This window comes from Oncorhynchus keta, chromosome 23 (genome assembly GCF_023373465.1).
Source record: "Oncorhynchus keta strain PuntledgeMale-10-30-2019 chromosome 23, Oket_V2, whole genome shotgun sequence".
Lineage (NCBI taxonomy): Eukaryota > Metazoa > Chordata > Actinopteri > Salmoniformes > Salmonidae > Oncorhynchus > Oncorhynchus keta.
The window spans coordinates 35,984,502-36,007,561 of record NC_068443.1 but is presented as its reverse complement, the minus strand read 5'-3'; the positions used below and the strand labels follow the sequence as shown (position 1 = coordinate 36,007,561).

General features: G+C 45.0%; 1 protein-coding gene and 2 long non-coding RNA genes across 7 annotated transcripts; 2 read left to right on the top strand and 1 right to left on the bottom strand.

The window, feature by feature from the left end:
• Positions 1-406: 406 nt before the first annotated feature.
• LOC118402244 (uncharacterized) lies at positions 407-3,172 on the top strand. 2 transcript variants are annotated; one of them, XR_004829463.1, is made up of 5 exons: positions 407-1,635; positions 1,891-2,081; positions 2,210-2,296; positions 2,541-2,645; positions 3,033-3,172. It is a non-coding gene; the product is annotated as an uncharacterized LOC118402244 (long non-coding RNA). The 2 variants fall into 2 exon arrangements; XR_004829461.1 differs by having other exon boundaries at positions 2,541-2,697; positions 3,033-3,162.
• On the top strand, positions 3,172-14,849 carry LOC118402243 (uncharacterized). 3 transcript variants are annotated; one of them, XR_008077477.1, is made up of 12 exons: positions 3,172-3,559; positions 4,054-4,194; positions 4,487-4,566; positions 7,776-7,979; positions 8,226-8,560; positions 8,984-9,392; positions 10,896-11,089; positions 12,465-12,586; positions 12,758-12,929; positions 13,214-13,323; positions 13,518-13,675; positions 14,117-14,849. It is a non-coding gene; the product is annotated as an uncharacterized LOC118402243 (long non-coding RNA). The 3 variants fall into 3 exon arrangements; XR_008077476.1 differs by lacking the exon at positions 3,172-3,559 and having other exon boundaries at positions 4,120-4,194; positions 4,493-4,566; XR_008077478.1 differs by lacking the exon at positions 3,172-3,559 and having other exon boundaries at positions 4,120-4,194; positions 4,493-4,566; positions 13,515-13,675.
• LOC118402559 (uncharacterized) lies at positions 14,430-22,803 on the bottom strand. 2 transcript variants are annotated; one of them, XM_052477107.1, is made up of 13 exons: positions 22,756-22,803; positions 22,428-22,521; positions 22,098-22,211; positions 21,773-21,835; positions 21,516-21,611; positions 20,958-21,017; positions 20,564-20,722; positions 17,095-20,298; positions 16,775-16,861; positions 16,375-16,514; positions 16,041-16,197; positions 15,700-15,927; positions 14,430-14,569 (listed from the first exon to the last, which is right to left on the bottom strand). In XM_052477107.1, exons 2-13 carry the CDS (start codon positions 22,504-22,506, stop codon positions 14,463-14,465), a joined length of 4,494 nt encoding a protein of 1,497 aa, XP_052333067.1. In that variant the 5' UTR covers positions 22,507-22,521; positions 22,756-22,803; the 3' UTR covers positions 14,430-14,462. The 2 variants fall into 2 exon arrangements, with proteins under 2 accessions (XP_052333067.1, XP_052333068.1); XM_052477108.1 differs by lacking the exons at positions 22,428-22,521; positions 22,756-22,803 and adding an exon at positions 22,352-22,427.
• Between the last annotated feature and the right edge of the window lie 257 nt (positions 22,804-23,060).

Below are 23,060 nucleotides of genomic sequence, written 5' to 3'. Positions count from 1 at the left end.
TTCTGTCCTCACAGCGGAGGTCAAGCAGCCAAGCTAACTGGCTAAAGTTAGCTATCTTGCTAGCTACTCTCAGACACAAATGAGAGAACACCTCACTCTGACCATTTTACTCGTCCTATCAGATCTGGTTAGGCTGTTTTCATGATATCCAGAGCGTTGGTCACTGTAACTGTGCTGCTGGCAACAATTTAATTATGCTTTTTTTGCCGACGTTTACTGACACCGCCATATTCAACGGGTGTTAAAGCTCTTGAATTAATCAGTTATTCTGCGCTCTGGCAACTCAGACAAGTGTGCTCTGAAATCGGACTAGCTAGCCAGAGTGAATTTACGAACGCACCCTCAATCTCCTATAATGTTATTTGTCGCTTATTGATAACGTAGGTTTTCGGAATGGCGTGATATAGTTGAGGGGTAGGGTGGGTGTTGCGCTGCGTTCGTTAGTTAAAGAGGGGATGGCGTATAGTGTATTGGAGATACAGAACTTGGAATGTGTGGGGTATAAATTATGTAGGAATAGAGGTTACATTGTTTAGGTCATTTATACAACCCCTGAAAACCTCTCGTGTTACCACAGTTTGAAGGGATGTATAGGGAGGGGTGGGAAGGTCATATGGTGTGGGGATATTAATGCTCATAATGAAATATGGGAAAGTCAGCATGAAGATAATCATGGGAACATAGTTGAGGAATGTATGGATTACAGGGGATTAGTATGTGTTAATGATGAGAGGGGGAGGAGAATCAATGTACAGAGACATACTTGGGTTTGACATTGGTATCTGTGGCGGTGACTGGGAGGTGTGAATGGGAAGTGATGATAGAATCCACGATAGGGAGTGATCATTTTCCGGTTCGATGTAAAGTCAATATGGGTGTGTGTATGCAGATTAACATGAGGTGGTGCTTTGAGTAAGCTGACTGGAAGGCAGAGTGTGATGAGGAGAGTGGGTCGATATTCAGGTCCTGTTGGGCCGTAGGTAGCTAGTTTCCTTATTTTTTAAAGCTACGAATGGCAAATTTAACGTGGTTCATCATGGATTTGACAAACCTAAAAAGGTTTCAATTTGATAGGCCATTGTGGAGGGGATTTGCAAAGGATTTAAATGGACACCAAAAATCAGATTTCCTGATTTATCAATAACTCGGCCATCTCAAACTAAGTCAAGACATGGGTCTATACTCCTTATGTGGTGTTATTTGGATGATGGGTTATGTCTATATGTCTTTCAAAGGTTTTCCAAAATGTTCAAGATGGAGGAAAATCTTTCCTGACAGACCTTATGGGTCCTTGAGGCAAATGTGTTCAGTGTGAGGAAAGATTCTACATCAAAGTTTTACAACACCACCTATAGGCCAATCAGTGCCAATCTTTTTGACCAAGTTACTCATGGCCTCTAGTCCTTTAATTCACTGTACACTACCTACCTCTTTAACGAACATGTAAATACACAATTTTTATGACGGTGATCGAACGTCGTTCCGGTTGAACGACTCCTTCACCAAGTACAAGAAGGAGAAGGCGGAAAACGACAAAATGCTGAACGAGCAGAACGTCAAGCTCCAAGAGCATCTGTCTGAGGTCCCCTTCCAGAAGGCAAAGTTCTCCACACAGCTGGGGTTCGCCTCCAAGAGGTAATTTAATACAACTTAAACCACAACCAGGCAATAAGAAAAATCCAATGACAATACTGATGTGTATGCTCAGTATTGCTTTTTCAGTACTCCACCCGACTTATGTTGGACAATTCCGAGAAAATATGGCTATTGATCTTTTACCACTTTCCCTATTCGAATGCACTGAACACACCCATCTCATACATCTTTTTTTAGGAAGAAGTGTCCATCTGCTGAAGTAAATCAAACCAAGTTTGTCTTTCTCTCTGTCAGGTATAAGATGCTGCAGGAGAACCTGAAAGGCTACAGGCGGGAGATTGCCGAGCTGCACGAGAAGAGCCAGAAGATGGCCGCCACGGCTCAGAAACACGAGCAGAACATCCACACCATGACCCAGGACCTCTGGGCTGCCTATGAGAAACTGACCGTGTCAGTTAGGAGTTAGGAGGTCAAGGTTGGGCCAGGTGGGGATAGTACAGTTTGGATGAGGAATGTGAGGAGGAAGTAAGTCAACTTTGGCCTTTATGATTGACAAGAATTGAGTGCGATCATTTCTCTCCCCCACGTCCTCTCCATTTCCTCTCTCTATCAGCAGTCCAGACTGAACCAGGAGAAGGGGGCCATGATGGCTGAGCAGTGCAACCAAAACCTACTGCTGACCAACCTCAAATCTATCCAGGTACACACCAGGTTTAACCAGGTACACACACACACACACACACACACACACACACACACACACACACACACACACACACCTACCTCAAGTCTGTTTCAGGTACACACACACACACCACACTGCTCTTACCCAAGTCAAGTCTAACCAGGCACACACATACTCACCCCCCCATTTCAAGTCCAATCCACCCTTCCCATAATTGTTAAGAAACCATCTCCATCCCTGCCTTGCTCTTGTCCCCTAGCTGACGTTGGAGTGTACAGAGACAGAGACCAGGCAGTGTCTGAACAGCCAGATAGAGAGACTGGAGAGAGAGCTCCCCCAGTTTAAGAAGAAACCGGCTGAGGAGGTAGAGCAGAGGCACGTGCTGGGCCGCAACCAAGAAGTACAGATACACTCAAGTATTTTTTTCTCACCACCCAATTTATTTTCCTTTCCTCATTCTTTCAGTGTTTGTCTTCATTCATGTTGGTTGTTTAGCACACACTCTTATCCAGAGCAAATTACATTTCTCTACCGTGCTCTACCAACTGAGCCACACAGGACTTTCCTCTCTGTCCCCTTTATCTCATCTCTGTCGCTTTTTCATCCCTTTTCTCCTTCACAAACCCTTTCGCTCTGGAAATGACCAAGAACATAATTAGATCTTCAGTGGCTTTTATGATCACATCACTTAGGCCCCCTCTCCTTCCTCCTCCTTCCTCTACCAATTCTTATTTTTATTACACTCCCTCAGGCTCAACTGCTGGAGGCCAAGAAGCAGCTGGAGGCCCAGTGGTCTCTGTACCAGAAGACCAAGGAGCTGTTGAAGAACGCTGAGCTGCAAGCGAACCTACTGAGGCAGCAGCTCAGCCACACTGAGAAGCAGAATCGGGGTCAAAACCAGGGCCTGCAGGGTCAGTGTTCAGGTCAGGGTCTAGGCCAGGGCCAGACCAGCTCCAGGGTTCCCATCAGAGTGCCACTCGCAGGTAGGCATTGGCACTGCGAGCTGGGTTCTGTTGGGGAATCTCAACAGTATGTGTCATCCAATAAAAAATGTATGGCTGAGACATTTCAGGACAGCAACTGTTATTGCAAATGCATTAGGACTTTACATTACCAACCTTCTCATTTTGAAAATGCTTTTTCTGGCCTGTTACCACTACATCGCATTCTCTCTCTGGTTTGTCTTCATGTGGTTGTGTTTGAAGCTCCGGTGACTGGTCCATCTCCGACCATAGCTAAATCCCAGTCCCAGCCTCTACCTGTCCTTCAGCGAGGAGGGTAAGTCCTCATCGAGAGCGAGGAGGGCAAGTCCCAGGAACAAGTCCTGGAGATCATCAGGTAGTAGATGGGGATAGGACTTTGCTTACTGTGCCAACTCCTTTACAGATCCAGTACTTGATACATGGTTGTGCTGACCTGTAAAAGATGTGTGTTATTACACATATATTATTTGTGATTGTATGTATGTATTTATTCACCTATTGGTGATGCTGTGCTGTTGTTTGTTGAGGTGTAAGACAAATTATCTGAAAGGGACACACAATAAATAATAATGATCAATTATACTAAATCTGCAGTCATCTGAATTTCCTGATTGCAAAAGTAATACCACACTAAGACGTTATACACCACGGACGGTTTCCCAGACTAGATTAAGCCTAGTTCAAAAAAGTATTCTACATTTTAAGCATGCTTTTAAGTCCAAGACTAAGCTCCAGTACTTTAGTGAGTAAGCAGTTTGTTAAACCTGCTCTGACCTTTCCCTCCTGCAGGTTTGTGCGTCGTGAGAATGGAGGTCGCAGAGACACAGTTCGAGGTGGCGACACTGCGCTGCAAACAACGAGTTGAACACCAGGACCGAGCGCTGAAGGAGCTACAGGAGAGCCTCAATGCAGAGAGAGGAACAACTACAGGTGAGACTTGAGAGGAAGAAAGACATGAGGCTTTTGAGCTGCTGTCGATATCGGGGACAGTGGTCTGAAGTCATTGCACACACAGCTGGGGTCTGTAACTAAATAGTAGTTATATGCTTGTAGAGATAGCGTTGGCAATTTTCCGTTGCATTAAAACAGGTGAAGTTGTTTGTTGTCATGGTGCAGTTTGTTCTGTAAAATTGGCCATTGACCTCTGATGATGTGCTTATTTTGCCCTGCTGTTTTGCGTTCGCGCACCAACTCTCCTCTCCCCTGTTTCCCACTCTGGGAGGGCCAGGAGGAGAACAAGAAGCTGCACTCTGAGAGGGAGGCCCACCTCAAACGCATCCAGCAGCTCTCTGAGATGGCCAGGTCAGTACACACACCTCACAGAAAAAAAGACTTATCACAATTTGTATACAATTCTATATTTTTTGTAAAAGACAACCAACATTATCAAGCTTATAGTGTAACAGTATTTTTTAAACCGAAGAGGATTAGGTAAAGCATCACTATGTTAGCTACATGAAGTAGCCAAGAGAAAACATTTAATGTAGCCAAAGATTATAGGGTCCCCTAGGAAACACTGACCAAAACTTTGGTTTCTACCATGTCACAATAACTCCCACTGGCATTTTCATTCGTTCTCATGTCAAACAATACTGTATTCAAAGTGCCCACTATTATATTTTAACAATATAATTAAAATAATAATTCTATTTCCATAGTTCCAACGGTTCAACCAAGTGTTTTGATCTAAATCGCAAGTCAAATCGCAATTTCAACATTTGGTTAAATCAGGTCTAGATTTTTTGCCAATATTGTGCAGCCGTATGTGGCAGTGTGGAAATGATCTCAAATGAGTGCAGAAAATGCAGGAAATTATTTTTGGTTAAAGTTAAACAGTATAAAACAATCAGAATGGAGAAAGACCCATTTAAATAATTTAGAATGTACAGTGCATTCGGAAAGTAATTCAGACACTGACTTTTTCCACATTTTGTTACTTTAGAGACTTATTCTAAAATATATATTTTTTTAAATCCATCAATCAATGCACACTGTCCCATGATGACAAAGCAAATGCAGCAACGCTCCCCATCCAACCTGACAGAGCTTGAGAGGATCTGAAGAGAAGAATGGGAGAAACTCCACAAATACAGGTGTGCCAAGCTTGTAGCGTCATACCCAAGAAGAGTCAAGGCTGTAATCGCTGCCAAAGGTGCGTCAACAAAGTACTGAGTAAAGGTTCCGAATTGTCAAGGTCGTCGAAAGAACTAAACCAAAGCGCAGCTTGGTGAGCGTACATATTCCTTTTATTTAGGATGCCGCCGACAAAAACACTACAAAACACCTGTGACGCTTAATGGCTATTTGCCACAAACCAAGTTAACTTCCCACACTGAAAGGAGGGAAAGGGGCTACCTAAGTATGGTTCACAATCAGAGACAACGATAGACAGCTGTCCCTGATTGAGAACCATACCCGGCCAAAACATAAAAATATAATATCATAGAAAACAAAAACATAGAATGCCCACCCCAAATCACACCCTGACCAAAGCAAATAGAGACATAAAAAGGCTCTCTAAGGTCAGGGTGTGACATAAATAGTCATGTAAATGTGATATTTCAGTATTTGATAAAAACCTGTTTTTGCTTTGTCATTATTGGGTGTAGATTGATGAAGAAAAAAATGTATTGTATCAAATTTAGAATAAGGCTGTAACGTAACAGAATGTGGAAAAAGTCAAGGGATTTGAATACTTTCCAGTCGTACTTTATCAAAAGCCTTTTCAAAGTCGGCTATAAACACCAGGCCTGGTTTCCCAGATTTTTCATTGCGTTCTATTGTTTCCAGTACTTGTCTTATATTATCTCCAAAGTATCGTCCATGTAAAAAAAAACTGTCTGATTTAGAATGAATAATAATATCCGACAATACCTTTTAAAATCCATGTGCTATGCATTTTGCTAGAATTACACTGAAGTGTAAGAGGCCTCCAATTCTTTAAATGGACTGGATCTTTATATTTACCACTTGGGTCCTTTTTCAGTAATAATGAAATCCGACCTTGTTGCGTGTTTGATAATCTACCATTTATATAGGAGTGGTTAAAACATGCTAAGAATGGTTCTCTGAGTGTGTGTCAAAAAAGGTTTGGTGAACTTCCACTGGTATGCCATCCAACCCTGGAGTGTTCCCCAGCCTTAAAGGCTTTAATTGCATCAAGATGTTCCTCCTCTGTAACTTGGCCTTCACATGAGTCTTTCTGTGCAGATGTTCATTTTACATTATTAATAGAAAAAAAATCCGTACAATTAACTTCGGTTAGTGGAGATGGAGGAGACAAACGAAAACATTCTTCAAGTACTTTCTCTTTCAAAATATCATTTTGTGAGTCATGTAACAAGTTTCAATACATTTTTGCGGGTAGCATTTCTATGTTGAAGATTGAAAAATAATTTGTTGCATTTTTCCCCATATTCTATCCAGTTTGCTTTATTTTTTATAATATATTACACTTGAATGAGTTCCTCCATTGTTTTAATTTTTCCTCTAACTTTTCTCAGCCTCTATGATACAATCTTTATTGCCATCTATCTGTACTGTTAGTCCTTCCGTTTCCTTTGTTAATATGGACTCTTTTGATCTAAATTGCTTTTGTTTGAGAGATGAGTATTGAATTGCATGGCCTCAAAAGGCACATTTTAAGTGTCCCATACACTTAAGTGTCCCATGTACCTATGTTATGTTGGAGGAAAAAGTCAGTTATCAATTCTTCTGTCCTAATTAAAAACAAATTATCCCCCAATCAGCTTTGATTACATTTCCAATATCCTTGCCCACTTGGAAAATCTGTAAGAGTAATATATATGCCAATTATTTGATGGTCCGTGGTTGAAATTGTATTTGTATGTTTCAGAATTACCATGTTAACGAAAGGTTCAAATGAATGGATGTACTGTGCATCAAGTAAAATCTGTTTCACATTGAAACCATTAACAATGGCAGAGTTAAATAAATAAATGCCATTTAGTTGACAGTTTTATCCAAATCGACTTAGTCATGCGTGCATATAATTCTCATATGGATGGTCCCAGCGGCAATCAAACCCACAATCCTAGTGTTGTAAGCGTCATGCTCTACCAATTGAGGCACAGAGGAGTTTAAATTTACTTTAATGCAAAAAATGCAAAAATCACCCAGATAAGTTGTGACATGCAATTCTCCACTCACTCTGTTTCTATGTGTCATTTTAGAATGATAAAACACACATGTACGCTTACACACACACACACACACACACACACACACACACACACACACACACACACACACACACACACACACACACACACACACACACACGGGTTGGGAACAATTCATTCAGTTTCCAAGTCAAATTCAGAAACCGAATCGAAATGCAGTAGTTAAGTAGGCTCAACTCGACTATAAACTCAATTATAAACTGTCCAGGAGATTTCTGTCCAAAATATTTTTGTCCAGTAATTTTCTAATCCAGAATTCTCCACACTTCACTCTGTACATACTCTGTACTTTACACCCCTCCTCCATAGGACCAACGCGTCAGTGACCAGAGCCCGGTACAGAACCTGAGGGAGACCATGTGCAAGGTGACCACCGAGAGGGAAGCTACCAAGAAGGAGCTGGACGCCAAGAACCTGGACATCCAGGAGAAGGCCAAGACCATCACGCAGGTCAAGATGAGCGGCCGCCGTTACAAGACCCTGTACGAGACGCTGTAGATGCAGCATGACAAGGTGTGTGGGAGGGTGCGGTGGGGGTAGTGTTTGTGTGGGATCGTGGATTCGTGTGTGTGTGTTTGCATGCCTGTGTGTACATTTGCTGATCCTGCATGTTTGAACGTGTTTTAAGCTGTACATGCACTTGCTGTAACATGCGTGTGCAGCTACAATGACAGGGGCCAGTCAAACCTTTACTGACTGACTAATTCTGTTCCGTTCTAATGCTATGCTCCTCTCCCCCTCCCATCCATCTCTTATCAGCTGGTGGCAGAAGCAGCAGCCAAGCCAGGAGGAGGTGCAACAGGCTCAACTGCAGGTGCAACAGGCTCAACTGCAGGTCCAGCAGGCTCAACTGCAGGTGCAAGAGGCTCAACTGCAGGTGCAACAGGCTCAACTGCAGGTCCAGCAGGCTCAACTGCAGGTGCAACAGGCTCAACTGCAGGTCCAGCAGGCTCAACTGCAGGTCCAGCAGGCTCAACTGCAGGTCCAGCAGGCTCAGCAGGCCTCAGACCAGGAGATCCAGAGCCTGAAGAAGTCCCTCAGCCAAGCCCAAGACCACAATCAACCTGGAGGGACAACTGGAGTACGTACAGAAGGTACTACTAATGTACTTTATGTGTATGGAGCCAGTGCCTCCATAGAGTCAAGTAAAGTTAGCATGCAGAGGGTAATTGTAGACCTACACAGTATGTATGGAGCCATTGAAGTTGCTCGTTAGAGAACCATCCGTTATGATCAGATAGGTACTGTCATATTGTCCATATCAAAGACTAAAGTTATGAACCTTTGATTGTAAAAAAAAAAAAAAAAATGTGTTTTTTTTATAGAGAAGGGGCATGATTGTTTGTCATGGTTCTTGTCCACCCTGGTTCTAGATCATCCGTCTTGTCTTTTTACTGTACCTCGTTCACCATACATCATTACAAAACAATTGACCCCCAAAAGCCCCTCTAATGACAGCAGCAGGCACATATGTCTCGTATGGATGAATAAAGTATTCTTCTCCATCAACCTGTTAGACGGTGAGTGAGCGCGACATGGAGATGGGGCGTCTGATGCAGGAGGTGACCCGCCTCCCGGAGCAGTCTGCCCAGGCCCAGGGGGTGGTGACCGGGCTGAGACAGGAGGTGACCCGCCTCCTGGAGCAATCTGCCCAGGTCTAGGGGGCAGTTACCGGGCTGAGACAGGAGGTGACTTGACTCCCGGAGCAGTCTGCCCAGGCCCAGGGGAAGGTGACCGGGCTGAGACAGGAGGTGACCCGCCTCCCGGAGCAGTCGGCCCAGGCCCAGGGGGAGGTGACCGGGCTGAGACAGGAGCTGCAGGAGAAGACGGCCCCGGAGAAGCCGCTACGGCAACAGATGGCCGCCAAGGAGGAGAAGACCATTAAGGTCTCCATGGGTTCCAAGCAGAAGCTCAACCAGCTCAACAGTAAGTCACAAAGCTAGTTGTTTATATTGTCTTATGCACAATGAACAACATATAGTGGTATTAAACAACTATTTTGGCACACATTTGTCAAACTATGCAACACGATGACTTTGACCCCTACTGTATGGATCTCCTTATGTAGTGAATGAATTAGTGTCAGTCTCCTCAAACATAGCCGTCTGGCTGTTTGTGAATGTTTATATACTGAACAGAAATATAAACGCAACATGTAAAGTGTTGGTTTCATGAGCTGTGTTGAAGGAGTGTGCAATTGGCATGCTGACTTTTATTTATTTTATTTAACCTTTATTTAACTGCAGGAATGTCCACCAGAGCTGTTGCCAGAAAATGTAATGTTAATTTCTCTAACATAAGCTGCCTTCAATGAAGTTTTAGATAATTTCGCAGTACATCCAACCGGCCTCACAACCTCAGACCACGTGTAGCCACGCCAGCCTAGGACCTCCACATCCGGCTTCTTCGCCGGAGACCAGCCACCCGGACAGCTGATGAAACTGTGGGTTTGCACAACCGAAGAATTTCTTCACAAATTGTCAGAAACTGTCTCAGGGAAGCTCACATGCGTGCTCGTCGTCCTCACCAGGGTCTTGACCTGACTGCAATTTGGCATCGTGGGCAAATGTTCACATTCAATGTCCACTGGCACGCTGGAGAAGAGTGTGCTTCACGGATGAATCTCATCACGGATGAGTGCCGTCTGGTGGGGTTATGTTATGGGCAGGCATAAGCTACAGACAACGAACACAATTGTATTGTATCGCTGCTAATTTGAATGCACAGAGATACCATGACAAGATCCTGAGGCCCGTTGTCGTGCCATTCAACTGCCGCCATCACCTCATGTTTCAGCATGATAATGCACAGCCCCATGTCACAAGTATCTGTACACAATTCCTGGAAGCTGTAAATGTCCCATTTTTTTGTGGCCTGCATACTCACCAGAAATGTCACCCGTGAGCATGTTTGGGATGCTGTGGATTGACTTGTACAACAGCGTGTTCCAGTTCCCACCCATATCCAGCTACTTCGCACAGGCATTAAAGAGTGGGACAAAATTCCACAGGCCACAATCAACAGCCTAATCAACTCTATGCAAAGGAGATGTCACGCTGCATGAGGCAAATGGTGGTCATGCCAGATACTGACTGGTTTTCTGATCCACGCCCCTACTTTTTATGTTTTTTTGAGGTATCTGACCAATAGATGTATATCTGTATTCCCAGTTGGGAAATCCATAGATTAGGGCCTAATGCATTTATTTCAATTATATGAACTGTAGTCTTTGAAATTGTTGCATGTTGCATTTATATTTTTGTTCAGTGTATGTCTGTCGCATGTTTTTGTAGTCACGGTTTAAAGAAATGATTTGAATGATGTGAGAACTATCTGGGATATTTGTGTCATGACCTGTAAGATATATTTAGATCATTTGATTCAATGAAGTATTGTGTGTGTGTGTGTGTGTATCGGTGTGTGTCCCAGTTACAAAGGAGCAGCTGGCCAAGGAGGTGGAGGATATGAAGCTGCAGCAGGAGGAGTGGGTGGAGCGTCTGAGCTCCCTCAAGTCCCGGTATGAGGGCCGTCTCCACCTACAGAACCGAGAGATCAGGGAACTCAAAGACCACCCCATTTAACAACCTCAGAGGGACGAGCCCCACAACCAGGGTAACAATAAGGTACAGGCACTGCACACACACACACACACACACACACACACACACACACACACACACACACACACACACACACACACACACACTCTCTCTCAGTAGAGAGCTCTAGAACAGAGGCAGGTCAGCCAGAGGACTAACCAAGCTGCAGACTGGGGATGGTAGAAATATGTCTGAATCATACACACTTAAAGGAAATACTGCTTTGAAATCAAAAGTAAAAAATAACGGACACGTACCCAACTCTTAACACCATAGTTTGTTTCTCCCGTTTCTTACCAAACAGTGGTTCTTCCAGCTCTTCAAAGCAGCCCCCCACCCCAACCGCCAACATAAATCCCACCCCGGTGTCGGGTGGTGCCCCCAGTAAATCTTCCCCGATGCCCGGGAGCAAGTCCACCCCCAGAGCCAGCATCCGACCCATGGTTCCCGTCACGGTGCCCACCCCCACGGCCACTGCCATGCCCCATACACAGTCTGACAGCCAGGAAGTTGAGAGGAGTGGCTCGGTATTATTGATTCAGCATAAGGTGGTATACTGTCCCCAGGGCAGCAATAGATAGTATACTGTCCCCAGGGCAGCAATAGATAATATACTGTCCCCAGGGCAGCAATAGATAGTATACTGTCCTTCTGTAGCTCAGTTGGTAGAGCATGGCGCTTGTAACGCCAGGGTAGTGGGTTCGATTCCCGGGACCACCCATACGTAGAATGTACACATGACTGTAAGTCGCTTTGGATAAAAGCATCTGCTAAATGGCATATATATTACTGTCCCCAGGGCAGCAATAGATAGTATACTGTCCCCAGGGCAGCAATAGATAGTATACTGTCCCCAGGGCAGCGATAGATAATATACTGTCCCCAGGGAAGCAATAGATATTATACTGTCCCCAGGGCAGCAATAGATAGTATACTGTCCCCAGGGAAGCAATAGATATTATACTGTCCCCAGGGCAGCAATAGATAGTATACTGTCCCCAGGGCAGCAATAGACAGTATACTGTCCCCAGGGCAGCAACAGACAGTATACTGTCCCCAGGGCAGCAATAGACAGTATACTGTCCCCAGGGCAGCAATAGACAGTATACTGTCCCCAGGATGCCGTATTGTGTAAAATTCATCTTTCACTTTCCATGCTGGGAAAATAAACAGATAGTATAGAAGTGAATAGAAACTTCAGGCAGACGTGTGTGACTTAGTGCCTCCCGTATCAGAGTCCGAGATATGAGTCCTTTCCTCTGCTTCCAGATGAAGGGAGCAGCAGCACCACGAAGCCTTGCCCATGGCCATGTCTGACCCCCCCCCCCCCAAGAGAACTACTACAGTCTGTCCCTAGTACCACTACCAACTTTTCCTTCTCTACCTCCTCCATCCCCAGCCTCAGCCTGGACCCCCATCAGGGTTGCCTGCCCCAGTCCGTTCCGCGCTGCCCCCCTGCCCCCAGTCCTCTACATTCAGCCTCCTGGTCCTGTGCTGGGCCTGGGACCCCAACCCACACAGGTAAGAACCTCATCCAGAAAAACATGGGCTTTCAGACATAGATACAGATATTCAGATGTAACCTGTACTAACAAGCTTGATATTCAAATACAATACTCAAAATGTACTCTGAATCAGCTGTGCAAAAATGTTTTGACTAATTTAGTGTCCTTTTGGTTGTTTATCCCACAGAGGCTGTCTGCAATTTAGGACTGGCTTCGGGACAAGTCTCTGAATGTCCTTGAGTGGCCCAGCCAGATCTCTGGAGAGACCTGGAAATATCTGTGCAGCAACTCTCCCCATCCAACCTGACAGAGCTTGAGAGGACCTGCAGAGAAGAATGAGAGAAACTCCCCAAATACAGGTGTGCCAGGCTTGTAGCGTCATACCCAACAAGACTTGAGGCTGTGATCGCTGCCAAATATTCAGAGTAAAGGGTCTGAATACTTATGTAAATTTGATATTTCTGTTTTTTATTTGTAATGAATTTTCAAAACATTCTTAAAACGAGTTTTTGCTTCGTCATTATGGGGTATTGTGTGTAGATTGATGAAGAAAAAAAAACAGATTTAATCCATTTTAGAATAAGGCTGTAAAGTAACAAACACTGTATTTGTGTTTCTCATACACACTCTTACCTCCTCTCAGTACCAGTGGTGAAGCGTCAAAGGATAGCCAGGCTGAGATGGACTCTGTCCAGCCGTCAGACGATGCCAGTCTTTCTTCCACAAGCCAGGAGCCCACCTCCAGCTCGGCCGGTCAGTACAGCTTCACCTCTTTCAGAGTCTCTCTTTGTCTCAAACTCTCCCACACAACTTTTTATTTTCAGTCTCTCTTTCTTGTTCCCTTATCTTAACCATCTCTCATCCCTTCTTTACCACCTATTTCTATCGCTCTCTCTCTCTCTGTCTCTCACTCTCTCACTCTCACTCTCACTCTCTCTCGACAGCAGCAGTGTGAAGGCCAAGCCCTCCGGCCGCCCCATTGCCCAGCACTCTCTGCCCATGACGACAGCCAAAGGACGCAGGCAGCCGTCTCCCCAGAGGAGATGAGCGTTCATCCCCATTGACTTTTTAAGTCTTGAAGCCACTTTTAACCCAGAACAACATGGTATGAGTCCATTCAAATAAAGCAGTGGCATTGCCACCGCACTCTTACGTCATAGAAACACACGGCACAACAAAGTAGATGAGAAGCTTTTTATTTTATTAGTCTGATAAAGCCAGAGAAAGTAAGCGACACAAAGGACACATTGTATACTTTTGTTTGGCATGTCGGATTACATGTGACACAAGGATGGTTGGAGCAGGGTTGCGGTCATGCAAGTGTTATTTAAACCCCCCTGGTGTGGTCTTAACGTGATGTCTTGTCAAACGTTTTAGCTGATGTTTGAGTTCAGACTGGTAGCTATTTCAATGCACATCAAAACAACATTCAAAGAAGCTCTAGTGAGCCGAGCTTAAGAAACACAATGGAGAGTTATAAACTTCTTGAAGTGGCAATTTTGGATGATGTCTAATGGCTCTTCTCTTCTCACCCTTTCCATTCAAGGTATGGGCTTGAAGACTCCCTTTCGGTAGAGGAAACCTACCCTGCTAATGATGTCATCATGGACTGCTCCATTCCCTTACTCCCAAGTCTCAATCATAGTGTCTTAGTCTAATAAAAAAAAATCCTATCCAATTTGTGATCGTAAGAGAGAGAGCAATGAATGGTTAGATTCTTTCTTCCCAATTTTGTATCAGCAGATACCATGTGCTTTAAAAGTGTACATTTTATTAATTTATTTTCAAGAAGAAGAACTGTTCTGTTGCTTTTGTTTTCCTAATATGGAAAAAAAGAAAATAGTTGCCATAGGTGTGCTCTGTGCGTTGTTGGTCCATCCATAGGGAATGCTCTAGATACACTTGAGCCACTTCTTGATGGAGTTTTGGCGGGGATCAGCATTGTCTGGTTTGGCCAGAGCAGGCAGATCACCAGAGATCTTGATGTTAAAGTACAGAGCTAAAAAAGGGAATAGTGTTCGTGTTAACATATTGACTTAAAGTTTTACCAGACCCTTTTTAAACAGAACAGCTGCAGTTGCACAGGATATTTAAGAATTGCATGTCAAGGCAATGTTTTACGCATCTGACAAATACAGCAGAATATATTAGTAATACTTCATTATCGTACTGGATCATGACTTGTTTATTTTGGACTTTATATATAAATAATGGGGCCAATGTCTGACATTGGGTTCAACATTTCAAAATGGTTTTAAATTAAAAAAAGATTTCCATGCCATTCCACATGTGTACTTAGAGGAGTACAAGTGAATATATGCATGTTGGCCCATAACTCCTCCTATACATCAACATAGGCCTAGGATAATCCTTTAAAGGGATACTCTGAGATTTTGGCAATTAGGCCCTTTTTCTACTTCCCCAGAGTCAGATGAACTTTTGGATACCATTTTGATGTCTGTGCCCCGTATGAAGGAAGTTTGAGGTAAGTTCTGTGAGCCAATGCTAACTAGCGTTAGCGCAATGACTGTAAGTCTATGGGTATTTATTAGCATGCTAGTATATCAACTGGACACCAAATGCGCATCCAACAAGTATTATGCATAATTATTGAACCACGTTAAAATGACCATATCAATTTATGTTTTACGTATGAAGGTAAGTTGACCCTTTCGGGTTAGAATCTTTCAATTTTGCAGTGCATATATTGTTTTGGATTTGTGTGCCCATCAACTGTTTTCACCCCATAACGTAAGGAGACACAAAATGTGAAGTAATTACACTGCATGTCTGAGATCTCTATACCAAAAACTGTCCGACTGCTAGATACAGGGTTCAAGTTCATTAATTTAACTGATTAATGCTTAATATATGACATGACGACAACTTACACTGCCATAAATGCAAGGACAGAAAAGTAAATATTTCATGTCACATGACTTTGGACAAATCGTCAGAACACCAACCATGATAACGGTTAAACATAGGTTTTAAATCAACTCGTGAATTTGATTGAATCCTCACTGGTACCCGAGTTTCTAGAAAGACCCATAAACAGTATTTTGCTGATGTAATAGATATTTTGGTTATCAGATATACAGTACATTGTGAACATTGTTGAAGACTTACGTCCAGCGAAGAGGAAGTAGTCGTATCCGTCGGCCTTCTTGGGGCTGGGGACAGACACCGCTGAGGTCACTGAGGAGGGAAAGCCTTTCAGAGCCAGCTTGATGTTGATCTCGGCTCCCAGACTCATCTCTGTTTGGCGAGCGTGGCGTTTCTTTGCGCTGGGCTTGGATTTCTTGCCACAGACAGTGCTACTTCCAGCATGGTACGAGTATTTCTGCATGGTGCCTCCTGTGGGAGAAAGAAATGGATGTGGATTGAGTATAGCGAACTCATTGGTGTAACTCATCATGTTAAGCAATGGGAGTAGGTTAGGTAGTGGTAATCCTCAAGCTCTCCTTTACCTTTCTTGAAGAAGTAGACAGACTCAGGCCTCCTCCTGGTAGCAGGCACAGGCAGGGCTGCAGTGATGGTGCCAGTCAGACCATGAAAACCAGAGGCAACAGATTTGGGGTAACCAGGCTCCATGTTGCCATTGTCCATACTCCAGTAGTCATCACCCTGAGATGGACAAGAAATGGGGACATTATATAGGCTATGTGAAAAGGATCTGTGTGACAATATCCCAATCCCATCGAAAGTGTTTAGGTCATTAGATTCCACCTAGGCATCTCCACTACCCCAACCCACTGAGCTTTTCCCAGGGTCTAGGTTTTTTCCACGGCAGTTCTACAGTACCTTGATGATGTAGCTCTTTCCCTGGCAGTTGGTGCGGGTGAAGACACTGTCGATGGGGGAGGGGATGCCCAGCTCCTCTCTGATGTTGTGAGCTGGCCCATGGTCCTTGGTGATGGGATCTATGGTCCAGAAGAAATGACCTGGTTGGGGGCAACAGAACCGCAATCATTAGGAAACGATGCATCAAGTAACTATTTCCTTTAGGGTTTTAGGCTACAGATTGTTATGCTATTTCAGGAAAGGAAAGTAGCAGACCATTATTCATATTTGTTTTTGCTGCTTTGGAAAAGCTACTTGACCTTCATAAGTATTTGATCAGTAAGTAATGAGTGAGATAGGACAGAGCTAGCCACGAGCTAGCCACGAGCTAGGCCACTATGCTCCACACACACACACATACCCTTGAAGATGAGAATGGTTCCGTTGGCCAGAGTGGTCAATCCGTTGAGGGGCAGGTCACTGCAGAGGTCTGGGTTACTGTCGGCATCTAGAGTAAAGAGTTCACGTCCGTGTCGGAAGAAGCCATTAAAATTGTGAACAATGTTTAATGTTGTCATTTACTGTATAATATAATAAATATAACTTACTGTTTAATTGTGAAATACCTACTTGACACTGATTACATGCACATTAAATCAATACTCAATTGATGCAGTAGACATTATAAAGGTTACTGATGTAGAAACACAACATAGTATCCAATCTACAAAGCATCCCTACCTGGTAGACCTGTGTTGGGGTCGTTGTAGCCCGAGGACTTGGTCATTTCTGCCATAGTGCTGGGGTCTTTGAGTCCCAAAGCCTTGGCAATGTCTGCCAGAGTGATGGGTTTGTTGGGGTCGTTGAGCCCCAAGGCCTTGGCTATGTCCACCAGAGTGTTGGGGTTGTTTGGTCTTTTAGGGTCATTGGGGTTGTTGACCCCCAAGGCCTTGGCTATGTCTACCAGAGTGCTAGGGTCATTGAATCCCAAAGCTGTGGCTATGTCTGCCAGAGTGATAGGTTTGTAGGGGTCGTTGAGCCCCAAGGCCGTGGCTACATCTGCAAGAGTGTTGGGGTTTCCGGGGGTTTTAGGGTCATTGGGGTTTTTGAATCCCAAAACCTTGGCTATATCTGCCAGAGTGATGGGTTTGTTGGGGTTCTTGACCCCCAAGGGCTTGGCTATGTCTGCCAAAGTGCTGGAGTCATTGATACCCAAAGCCTTGGCTATGTCTGCCAGAGTAATTGGCTTGTTGGGGTTGCTCAACCCCAAGGCCCTGGCTATGTTTGCCAAAGTAATTGGGTCATAGGGGCTGTTGAGCCCTAAGACCTTAGCTATGTCTGCCAGATAGCTGGGATTCTGGGGGGGGTTAAGGTCTTTGGGGTTGTTGAACCCTAAGGCCTTGGCTATGTCTGCCAGAGTGCTGGGGTCTTTGAGCCCCAAGGCCTTGGCTATGTTTGCTAAAGAGATGGGGTTTTTGGGGGTTTTGAGCCCTAATGCCTTGGCTATGTCAGCCAGGGTAAAGAGGTTGTTGGGGTTTTTGAGCCCTAAGGCCTTGGCTATGTCTGCCAGAGTGATAGGTTTGTTGGGGTTTTGGAGGGGTTTAGGGTCATTGGGGTTGTTGACCCCCAAGGCCTTGGCTATGTCTGCCAGAGTGATGGGTTTGTTGGGGTCGTTGAGCCCCAAGGCCTTGGCTATGTCTTCCAGAGTGTTGGTCCTTTTAGGGTCGTTGGGTTTGTTGACCCCCAAGGCCTTGGCTATGTCTGCCAGAGTGCTGGGGTCATTAAGTCCCAAAGCCGTGGCTATGTCTGCCAAAGTGATTGGTTTATTGGGGTCACTGAGCCCCAAGGCCGTGGCTACATCTGCAAGAGTGTTGGGGTTTCCGGGGGTTTTAGGGTCATTGGGGTTTTTGAATCCCAAAACCTTGGCTATATCTGCCAGAATGATGGGTTTGTTGGGGTTCTTGACCCCCAGGGTCTTGGCTATGTCTGCCAAAGTGCTGGAGTCATTGAGACCCAAAGCCCTGGCTATGTCTGCCAGAGTAATTGGTTTGTTGGGGTTGCTCAACCCCAAGGCCCTGGCTATGTTTGCCAAAGTAATTGGGTCATTGGGGCTGTTGAGCCCTAAGGCCTTAGCTATGTCTGCCAGATAGCTGGGGTTCTGGGGGGGGTTAAGGTCTTTGGGGTTGTTAAACCCTAAGGCCGAGGCTATGTCTGCCAGAGTGCTGGGGTCTTTGAGCCCCAAGGCCTTGGCTATGTTTGCTAAAGAGATGGGGTCTTTGGGGGTTTTGAGCCCTAAGGCCTTGGCTATGTCAGCCAGGGCAAAGAGGTTGTTAGGGTTTTTGAACCCTAAGGCCTTGGCTATGTCTGCCAGAGTGATAGGTTTGTTGGGGTTTTGGAGGGGTTTAGGGTCATTGGGGTTGTTGACCCCCAAGGCCTTGGCTATGTATGCCAGAGTGATGGGTTTGTTGGGGTCGTTGACCCCCAAGGCCTTGGCTATGTCTGCCAGAGTGCTGGGGTCATTAAGTCCCAAAGCCGTGGCTATGTCTGCCAGAGTGATGGGTTTATTGGGGTCACTGAGACCCAAGACCGTGGCTACATCTGCCAGAGTGTTGGGAGTTTGGAGAGTGTTTGGATCTTTGAGGTTTTTGAATCCCAAGATCTTGGCTATGTCTTCCAGAGTGATGGGTTTGTTGAAGTTCTTGACCCCCAAGGCCTTGGCTATGTCTGACAATTTGCTGGAGACATTGAGCCCCAAGGCCTTGGCTATGTCTGCCAGAGTGATGGGTTTGTTGGGGTCGTTCAGCCCCAAGACCCTGGCTATGTTTGCCAAAGTGATTGGGTCGTTGGGGCTGTTGAGCCCTAAGGCCTTAGCTATGTCTGACAGATAGCTGGGGTTTTGGGGGGGTTTGGGGTCAATGGGTTTGTTGAACCCTAAGGCCTTGGCTATGTCTGCTAGAGTGCTGGGGTCTTTTAGCCCCAAGGCATTGGCTATGTTTGCCAAAGTAATGGGGTCTTTGAGGTTTTTGAGCCCTAAGGCCTTGGCTATGTCTGCCAGAGTGAAGGGGTTGTTTGCTTTTTTGAGCCCTAAGGCCTTGGCTATGTCTGCCAAAGTAATGGGGTCGATGTTGTTGTACCCTAATGCCTTGGCTATGTCTGCCAGAGAGCTGGGGTATTGGGGGGGTTTAGGAGCGTTGGGGTCGTTGAATCCCAAGGCCTTGGCTATGTTTGCAGAAGTGATGGGGTCATTGGGGCTATTGGGCCCCAAGGCCTTGGCTATGTCTGCCAGAGTTATGGGGTTGTTGGGGTTTTGGGGAGGTTCAGGGTCATTGGAGTTGTTGAACCCCAAGGCCTTCGCTATGTGTGCCAATGTGATGGGGTCCTTGGGGGAGTTGAGCCCCAAGGCCTTGGCTATGTCTGCCAGAGAGCTGGGGTTTTGCTGGGGTTTAGGATCATTGGGGCTCTTGAACCCCAAGGCCTTGGCGATGTTTGCCAAAGTGATTTGGTCATTGGGGGAGTTAAGCCCCATGGCTTTGGCTATGTCTGCCAGAAGGATGGAGTTCTTGGGGTTTTGGGGAGGTTTAGGATCATTGGGGTTGTTGAACCCCAAGGCCTTGGCTATGTTTGCCAAAGTGATTGGGTCATTGGGAGTGTTGAGGCCCATGGCCTTGGCTATGTCTGCCAGAGTGATGTGGTTCTTTAGTCCCAAGGACTTGGCAATATCTGCCAGAGTAGGGAGCAGGGGAGGTCCAGACAACAGGGCCAGGGGGCCAGCGTTACCTGCTGAGGCTCCACCCTGGCTGGGCATAGGCAAGCCAGTGGATGGGAAGTTAGCAGATCCAGGTAACTGACCAGTGAAGGAAGGCAGGGCCAAGGGAGTGGTGGCCATGGGTGTAGGGAGGAGGAGGGAGATGCCCTCCAAGAGACTGGTGGCTGAATCACTCAGAGCTTCACAGGAGGTAAGATGAAGGATGTTAGAACACGTACATACAAACAAACACAAGCTGGCATACAAACTACTACACAATGCATCAGCTATCAGAGAAAACTTTGGATTTCTCCTAAGTCTACTGATATGCATTAAGAACGTTGCCCCTGTCGCTCGACTAATTCAAAACATTAATAATAACCAGCCTTTCTGTCACTTTCTCAGACAATACTTTAACCAAACACTTTGCCATATTGTATGTTTCACAATTGTATGAGCTCTCACCATCCATGACAGTATCTGGGGCGGTGGAGCTGGGAACATTGAAGCTGTCAGTCAGAGGGTAGAAGTCAGGGCTCAAAGGGGAAGCTGGGTCCTCAGAGAAACGAGAATAGTCACTCCGGCTCTTCGGGCTGCTGGATCCAGGGTAAGGGCCGTTGGTATCTGTGTGAAACACACAAACTGGTTACAGTAATCCACGGGGGTAAACCTACCATAGAAAAATATAAAACAATGACTGAGTCTAGCATGTTGGTAAGCTGTTGTTCTTAATCAATCGTGTTGCTCAGCACATATGCTCCTTGTCTACTGACAAAGTTCTCAATCTCTTCACTTCTCTGTTGCCGTGTTCTGACAGTGTCAATGATGGACAAGAGCACCACCGATAGCCTAAACTTACCATAGTCCTGAGTCCCAGGGAAGATGTCGGATGGAGAAGGGTATACGGTCTGGCTCTGTTCTGAAAACACAACAAAAAAAACACAATAAATCGAACAACGGTTGTGTACTGAGAAGCAGAGGGCGTAGAGATACACAAGATCAGCCCCTGGAAACTATTGCAAGTAACAGTACAATTATCGCTTTTATCTCATCTGACCTCCATACACCAATAGCTAGGGTTGGGGAGTAACACATTACATTTAGAAAGTAACCTACGCAACCCTGTCAATAGCCTAAAGAGGCCTGTTATGGGTTACATTCTCACATGCAGTCACTGATTAGCTCATGTAACCAAATGGAGGCTAGCTGCTCTTCCAGTCCACAAGCATTGCATTGTTTAAATTATTTGACGATTGACACTATTGTTCCCTCAGTCTATTGTAGGATTCTGAAGCCTTTCTATGCCATTGGTTATCACACAGCCAATGGAAAGCCCTGAGTTTTTCCTGGCAGTCATACGGTCAGTAGAAAATCAGGGCCCCATCTAAAAGGCACAACATGGCAGGTACACACGTACCTTGGCTGCTTTCCTCGCTCTCGCTGTTTGAAGGTTTCTTGGTAGATTTGAGACTCATCAATTCTGTCTCGCTGATGGATTTGTTCTTGGGAGGCACTAAAGAAAATTCATTGCAATAAGCTAATGTTTCTACTGTTTAAAATGGCCAACTCTAACCTAGCATCCAGAGTCTGTTTGGCCTACAGTATAATCGGGGTACACAAGATCTGTTGAATCATGCAGTTACTTTGCTACAAAGACAAAGATAGTAACTGAACCTGTTGCCTTTTTCTTGGCATCGGGCTTGATCCTCTGAGTTGGTGGTGGAGTTGTAGTGGCATCTAAAACAGAAGAAAGTATTGTGATATTTGTGCTTTTTTTTTTTTTTACAATTAGAACATGGGCCATTCAATTCGACCCATCAACTCACTATTAATAATTAACTACATAGGCATTGTTCTTTAGGCATGTTCTCTGTGGGACAGACAAATTCAATTGATTATTGGTTGCATTGTACTGGTTAAGTTGAACTAACTCAGATATCATGATGAAATGTGGATATTCTGTAATTAGTATTTTCGTGAAGATAGTTGTTGTTCCTACCACAGTGGTTCTGGTAGTCACGGCAACAGGTGTCATAGCGGACACAGCCTGGGTCACACTCACAAAGCCTGCCTCGTCTGAACGATTCACCACACCTACCACTGCACGACTCACCTGCAAGAGAGAAGAAATAGACCATGATATTCACCAACACACACACTTTGGTCCTGTTACTTACACCATTGATGGATGACTTGGGGATGAGCTCAGAAACAACAATCACTGTACACGAAAAAAGGTCCATAGCGACTTACAGAACTGTTGACATTGACAGTGGCACAACATATTCAGCACATAATGTGGCCCCTGTACCAGACAATGGCTTCTTACTTTGAGCAGCAGAGAATGGCAAAAGAGCAGCGCAGGTCACCACCACGAGGGCAGCCAGCAGCGATGATGCAGTCATCATGAGTTTCAGTCTCAACTAGAATAGAGATACAAGCGCATGAAATACCTTTCTTTGTCCTTTTCTAGGGGGGGAAAAAAACATCTTCCCCTTTGATTTTATTCATAACGGAGTGTTACAAAGTTACATTCCAATGGTCCAACCATAACTAAACAAGAATGCGCTCTCTTCACATATTCTTCTTCATAGGTCCCTGAAATACATAGAAATAATTATAAGATTATAAACTGAAAATAAGAGAAAGCCAATCACCTTCACACAAGTCAACTCCAGTCAACTCACCTTGCTCTCCCTAACTCCCAATGGCCTTTATATAGTGTGAACGGCTGCTTTTGGAGTGACAGCTAGGGCAGGACATTTTTAATTAGTCCAAATACAGCCCCAATTAAAACCACAAAATGATGCAGAGACCTCCTACGCACTCACAGGAAGTAGAACTAGACTGGCCAGGCGTGTTGAGGCGTGCTATAAAAAACTGGAAGAGCATCTGTGGCCATAGACAACGATGACTTCACAGCGAGGTGACGAACTTGCATTTACAAGGGTCCCCAAAAAAC